This window comes from Corvus brachyrhynchos, unplaced genomic scaffold (assembly GCF_000691975.1).
Source record: "Corvus brachyrhynchos isolate BGI_N302 unplaced genomic scaffold, ASM69197v1 scaffold5, whole genome shotgun sequence".
NCBI lineage: Eukaryota > Metazoa > Chordata > Aves > Passeriformes > Corvidae > Corvus > Corvus brachyrhynchos.
Window position 1 is genome coordinate 10,798,732 of NW_008238321.1, and position 6,789 is coordinate 10,805,520.

At 37.8% G+C, this 6,789-nt stretch overlaps 1 protein-coding gene across 1 annotated transcript in view; it reads right to left on the bottom strand.

Moving 5' to 3' along the window:
* Positions 1-6,789, bottom strand: part of TRRAP (transformation/transcription domain associated protein) — a 77,229-nt gene that overhangs the window by 51,715 nt on the left and 18,725 nt on the right. The window contains exons 23-31 of the mRNA XM_017734300.1: positions 6,768-6,789; positions 6,190-6,227; positions 5,775-5,992; positions 5,457-5,654; positions 4,748-5,008; positions 3,616-3,777; positions 2,877-2,973; positions 2,306-2,427; positions 705-875 (exon numbers count right to left, since the gene is read on the bottom strand). Of these exons, the coding sequence (XP_017589789.1) occupies positions 705-875; positions 2,306-2,427; positions 2,877-2,973; positions 3,616-3,777; positions 4,748-5,008; positions 5,457-5,654; positions 5,775-5,992; positions 6,190-6,227; positions 6,768-6,789 (1,289 nt within the window). The remainder of the gene's footprint in view (positions 1-704; positions 876-2,305; positions 2,428-2,876; positions 2,974-3,615; positions 3,778-4,747; positions 5,009-5,456; positions 5,655-5,774; positions 5,993-6,189; positions 6,228-6,767) is intronic.

The following is a 6,789-nucleotide window of genomic DNA, read 5'->3' on the forward strand; positions in this document are numbered from 1 at the left end:
ATAATTAGTATTATTCTTCTAATTAGACTGTTCCATTTTAGCATATGCTACAAGAGAAAATGTAGAGGTTGAAATAATTCTTTGAAGGAAACAAAGGGAAAAATTATCAGTTATTTTCATTCCCTCTGGTTGAAAAGTTTACTGTTGCTAGAAGTCCTCTAGATATTCAAGAAAGCATGGATTATAATTACATATATATACACAAAAAACCTAAGTCTGATAGTCTTACACTTCTTTGATGACTTGCTTCATGCATATGCATTTAAATATTCAAATATCCATGCCAAGAGGATAAAGAAATCACATATTCAGTTTAAACACTGCAAACAAACAGGGCAATACCTTCCAAAATTTTATAAATCAAGAAAGCACCAAAACAGATCTAATGCATGGGGAAGTAAAATTGTTAAAGGTACTGGTGGTGCCTTGCTAAAGATAAATTTGTCCAAGCAAACCTTAGCATAATTAGTTATGTCTTCACTAAAAAAAAAATCTCTTAACTTTTTGGTTTAGAAGCCCTTCAGAAATTTACTCAAAATGTTTACAAAAATCAGGGATTTTTATTAATTGTGAAACAAAAATCTTTTACTTCCAACATATACATTGAGTCACTTCTGAACTTCTTTGATTTTTCACCAATAAAAGCAGTAGCCAGAAGAAAATTTCTTCTGGAAGAGCTAAAATAAAAACTTGGATGGGCTTACCATCATCTGATCACAGAATTTATCATTGAAAGAGTTTGGGAAAAGTCTAGTGACTGATGTCAGACGATTCACAACATTGAGGGTCAGACTCCGATAGTCTCCGAGCATCATCAGCAACGGCCTCATGTGGGTATGAATTTGATCAACTTCTATGGTAGCTCCTTCCAAGAACTGCAAGAGAGTGCACGACTAGGATACAGGTGGAGAGGGAAGTGACTTTTGTGCAAGTATCTTTCTTAAAATAGACTCAGCTGACTTGATTTTTCTTCTTTTATTTTGTTCTTTCGGAATGCAACAGTTCAAACAACAGCTATTGCTGGAAATATATATAGAGACAAGATGGATTTGGGAAGCACTGAGGTATTTCTGACACACAGTAGCATATTCCATAAAATAATCAAGTAGGAGATCTTAATTACAGACAGATTGAAAAACTGCTACAGCTATAAATTAAATACTCAGCTGTGGACAAGCTACTTAGACCCTGCTACATTAAGAACTGCCTGTGAGTCTGGCTGAAGGCAATAGAGCAAATTTCTGGTTTACAATCTGCAAGCATCCTGAGCAACAGAAAAGGTCAAAAGAGTCTGGCTGCAAGCAGCCAGAGAGTATTTCCTGTCATAACCAAACATCCTGTGGGCATGAGTTTATCACAGGAAAAAAAACAACCAGACAAATCTGATGTATGGGTCAGAACACCCCTTATTTTCTCCCTGGTCCTTCTCAACCCAATTGTGTTGTTAACGAGCCACAAATAATAAGTACATTCCCTCTCATGACCAGAGTGACATGAAAAGACACCTGACCTCTGGCCAGTCAATGGCACAAACAAAAGCCAGGCACCAGTGTCACTGCAGTGACATTCCCTGTTCCCTGTCAGCCCATCTACACAGCATTACAAAGAGGCTGTAAGTCATTTCATTCGCTTTTTTCTTTTTCATTTAGAAGAACGGAATTAAAATGTCACTGAATCAGAATTGGGCACAGCTACTGAACAACCAGTCATGATGAAAGAATATTCTTTCCCTGTCCTTCCAGCTTTTTTACATGATAATGTAGCATCCACAGGACAGACAAGGCAGTGTCAGGCAAGGACACTAATTCTGACCTCACACAGAACAGCCATGGCCCTGTTCCTTAAGGTAACCATCACACTGGGATGCAGAGTCTAACTCTGCTGCATTGCTTTACTTTTCCAAAAACAACTATGGGGTCTCCACCACTTCTTTTAGGAACAAAGATGAAACAGGCCTGCACATCTGCAAAAGTGCTAGGAAGGACTGATGCTATTTAGAAAAGAAGAAACATTTACAGAGACCAGACTAACAGAAAGAGGGAAAGACTGGACAGAAAGACTGAAAGATTTACCATGGTTCTTATCCAACAGCTTACAATACTTAATTGCAACCTGGATAATTCTTTATTGCCAAGTTCAAATCCCAAACAAACACATCTGACACAAACTTTTATCAGCATCACTAACAAAAACTGAACAGAGCAACAATATTTCCTGTCGAGAACTTTCCCAAGAAGTTTTGTACCAAGGAAGTAAAGCAGAGAGAAGAATGGCCTCAAAAGGAATGTTGTTTTAATACAGTCACCTTTCTCATGCATGCTTCTCCTGCCTCCTGCAGCTCGTTATTTGTTGAATTCAGTGCCTTGAAAAGTGCAGCAATGATTTTCTCTCTTGACTGAGGCAAGTAATTGCAGGCAGCTAGAGCATCTGCAAATATCAAAGTAAATTTGTTCTCTTTGTTAACTCAATTTCAAAGGAGAGGAGAAAATAAACCCTAATTCTACACTGCTTCTCTTATAGTTTCTTTTTATGTCATCTCAAATTGCAGACAGCTAAAGTACTGTATGCATTGCCAAAAGCAACAGGCACCATGAAAGAGGAAAAGAATGAGAATTCTATTAACATTCTATAGTTTTCCTAATGCTTTATAACATAATTAATCTTAAAATATTTTGGGTTCCTTTCAGAAAACTAAATTCTAGTGATTAAGAAAGCAGCGATACCTTCCCATTATTCTCTCCATTAAACTGTAACCTCTGGAGAGCAGTCATCAGTCTGCCAGTGCTCAGGTTTTCTGCTGATCTCAGGAAGCAGACTGCCCATTGCTCACAAGGACACTTGACTGCATCAAATCTTGTTTAGGAGGTTTTACTTACTTAAGGCTGCAATTCGAAGAGGTACAAGTGATGGAAGACTTTTGTAGCAAGGTAGTTTCATTAGGGCAGTATCTTCAGCCTCACACAAATTCAGTAACTAGGAAAAAAAACCAATCATTTTAATATTGCTACTCACATTTGAAACACCACTATCTCACTCCCACCTTTACAGCCATTTTTTCATGGCTTTGTTTTCGTCTTAACTCAAAACCAGAGGATTTTCTGTATTGATAATTATATATACAGTTGGAGGGGGACAGCCTTGCCACCTGCATTTGCTTCTGAACTTATGTTTGGACAAGTCAGCTGGAAAATCAAGGGACAAGACAGTTTCTCTAAGTTAAATCTACACACAGGTTTTATATTCCATTTTACTCAAACTATTAGGGACTCAAAAACCTTAACCAACACTGCCTATGTTTGGTGGTACAACAATTTATGTAATTGATATACTGTGTAAAAAATAAGACCTAAATATGAAAGTCAGGGCTACGAGACCAGTACTGTAACACCAAAGCTCATTTAATATATTTCACACAGATTAGAATATTCTGTTTAGCTCAGAGCTATTATGCTGTAGGCAAACCAGACTTCACCTGATGTTTCAAAAGGTAAATTCTTACATTTCAGTGAAAGTTTAAAATGCACAAAGAAAAACATATTTTTTTAACAATGAAAGTACTACCACCATCATACAGAAATATCTACATTCAAAGATGAGAACACAAAAAGAAAGTACCTCTGTGTAGAAAACCTTGTGTTCCACAACATTGAGATCCATTGTAAACAATCGGGGCTGCAGGGTTGTGCAAAATGTATTTCCCTCCATCAGGCCAATCTGGGCATTTGCAGGTTGGTGCCGAAGTAAATGCTTTTTAGGAGGAACCATGTCCTGGAGAACCTACATGATGTAATTTAGATTACTGAATTAGCAGTCTGTTGAAATGACCCCAAAGACCCAGCCACTGGGAGGAAAGACAGCATTAGTCATGGCTGCAGGTTTGTATCCATTTGATATTGTGGCTCCAGACGTGTCTTGAGAAATAATTAAGCGAGAGGAAAAGTAATTCTCGGAATTACTTTGATTCACATCAGTTTGCAAAACAGTGTAGTAGCTGTAATTAATACATATTCTCTGTGAGCAGATCTATGATATTTAACAACTTCATACAACATTATGAACAACAAAGAAATTCATAGACTGAAGCATTTCGAACAGTGAAGAAACAAGACTATTTTAAAGCTTCTAAAACATCAGAAGAACTAAAAAGTTTGTGTAACTTTTTTCCATTATACTAACTTCTCACTTTCCTCATTAAACAGCTTTAGCAAAGTAAGATATCAATTAGGGAGCTTCTCAGTATAATCTGGTATGTTGTCATGGCCCTTAAGGCTTATGTACATTCAATTATCTTTCAGAGAACAAAACAATATCAGCTTTAAGGAGTGTCTAGCCAAAAGTTATTTCAACCAGCTTTGAACATTATAGTCTCTTTCTGGATAGGGACAGGCATAGCAATAATGCCACAGATTTAGAGGATAATAAAACTGAGTATCAAAATGCAGAACCTATATGGCCTAGCCTGTGTCTGATTGGTGGCAGGATGAGCAGCCCATAATTTAAGGAACTAAATCAACCTGAAGACACTATAAATACCGGCTAAGAGTCAGGCAGAGCCTGTATGAATCTCTACAGTGCTCCAGCCATTGTGTATTTCAGAACAACAAAACTTAGCAAATGACAAACACATGCCATCAAAGCACTAAGAACTTAATTCACTAGCGTGGAAAAATGTACTCAGAAAAGCATTTCTGCAAATCCAACCTGGAAAACAACTTTAGGCTCAGGTTCAGTAAGTATTTCTGCTTACCTCTTTATGTGGCTCCATGATGACTGTGACACTTTTGCCAGTGACCTGTGCAAGCACCTGCAAGGAATGCATGGCTTGTTTTCTCACAGTGGAGTTTGGAGAGGTTACTTCTCGAACAAGGTCATGTGTGACATGATGGAAAGACTTTTCCTGTGCTGCAAGGATTTCTTCTGTTTTTTCTTCATCTTTTAAAGGAGTTGCACATCTAATCAAAAGCTGTTCTAATGTGGTCTTTGCCATAGCGACTGCTCCATTGGAAACCTGGGGCATCAGAGATTATTTTTATCAGCTAAGTACAGAACAAAGATCACAAATCTACGCGTTACTCATCAACAAACTTAGAATTGGATTTTGATAAATCCTGTGATTTTGATTTATCCTGTGATTTTCATTTCCAGCTAAGCTTCGTGATTCTATGGTGACAGTGAATCTGTGGGTTTTTGTGATCTACATGTGGCCTGTCCATTTCTGCTCTGAAAGCAGCAAGTGTGATCCACAAAACTTCAGCAAAGTTATGTGGAAAAATCTGACCTCATTCCTAACTTCAGAACCTCGTTTGAGTGCAAATGACTAGACTTCACTACTAACTCTTACAGGTAAAATAAATTCTGAAGTTCAGCAAAATCAAGATTACTAAGAGTTCAATCTGTGTGAATTTAAGGCCAGAATTTTTCCCCATACTATTTGATAAAATTCATTCATTACATACCTCTCCAGTTAGGTCCATCATAACAAAGAGAAGTGCCTTCAGGAAAGTCTGCTGGTTCTGGAGGACCCAAATCAGTGGCAGCCGTTCCATAAGAAATTTAATGGACACGACACCTCCTAGTTTAGCATACCAAGCTTGTTCATAACAGCAAGCACATAAACGTTCCACAATGTACGAAAACAAGGGAAGCTGACAAGCCTGAAAACAAAGAAATGGATCAGTTTCCTTTTCTCAGGTTAGTTGTAGCCTCTAAAACTTCAGAAGCAAAATTACATTGGCTGAAACTTGATCATTTAAGTACATTTTTTAAAAACTTACCCTTTCCTTTGAACCCAAGATAATGCTTGCAACATCAAATATCACTGCTAGGGCCACCTCTCCTATTTTGCAGAGCTCCTTCTCCTCATATGCCATGCAGATTGCTATGGCATCAATAAGCACCAAGGGATCCATGCCTTTTGACCCATTTTCTTCACTGTGAAACATGGCTGTGCTAGGCTGGCTCCCAACCTGATAGCACTGCAGCAAGAAAGGACCTGTAATTTGTAACAGGGAAGAAAAGAGGGAGAAGGGGAAATAAAGACAAAACAATGGATATTTCAATATGAATAGTCTTTTAATTAGATTTTACTACTCCTTGGACTAGCTGATGGCAAAACCAGTAAACCCTGTGCCTATTTGCATATAAATGGATTGTAAGGCATCCTTCACACCTAGAAGAAAAAAAGATTACATCTACTTGAATATTTTCTTCTATGCACTAGATTATGCCTGCAAGATTTAATTAAAATGAAGAGTCATAAAAATTCAAGTTACATTAATGTGACAATGAAGAGTGATGTGCTTATAGTATGTCTTTTCCCAAATTACTTGTCATACAGCCCAAACAAAAAGTTTTCTTCATGGATTTAAGACACTGCAGTGCTCCAACATTCACTTAGTTCCTCTAAAGGTCCTTCAAAACCGCAAGTGGAAACAACCCAATTAAAGACCACCTGCAAGTAGTACTGTGAGTATTAAGTTACAAAAATCCTCTGGAACTATGTAAGCTGTTCCATGCTGCAGTTCTTTCACTGGCTGTAGCATTTAAAGAGTATTATTAGGTGATTGACTGTTTTTTAAAATTTGTTTAACAATTGCCACCATTTTACAGAACTAAAACGTAATTCAGCCACCAAACAAAAAACCAGTATAGCTACCAAGAAGCAACTGCAGTATTTTTTACTTTTTTAAACCAATTGCCATAAGTAAAAACACAAAGCTCTCCATGCCCCTCCCGGAAGCCCCAGGAGCTCTGTCCCCTGTCCTCACCGCACTGCTGAGCCACGGCCAC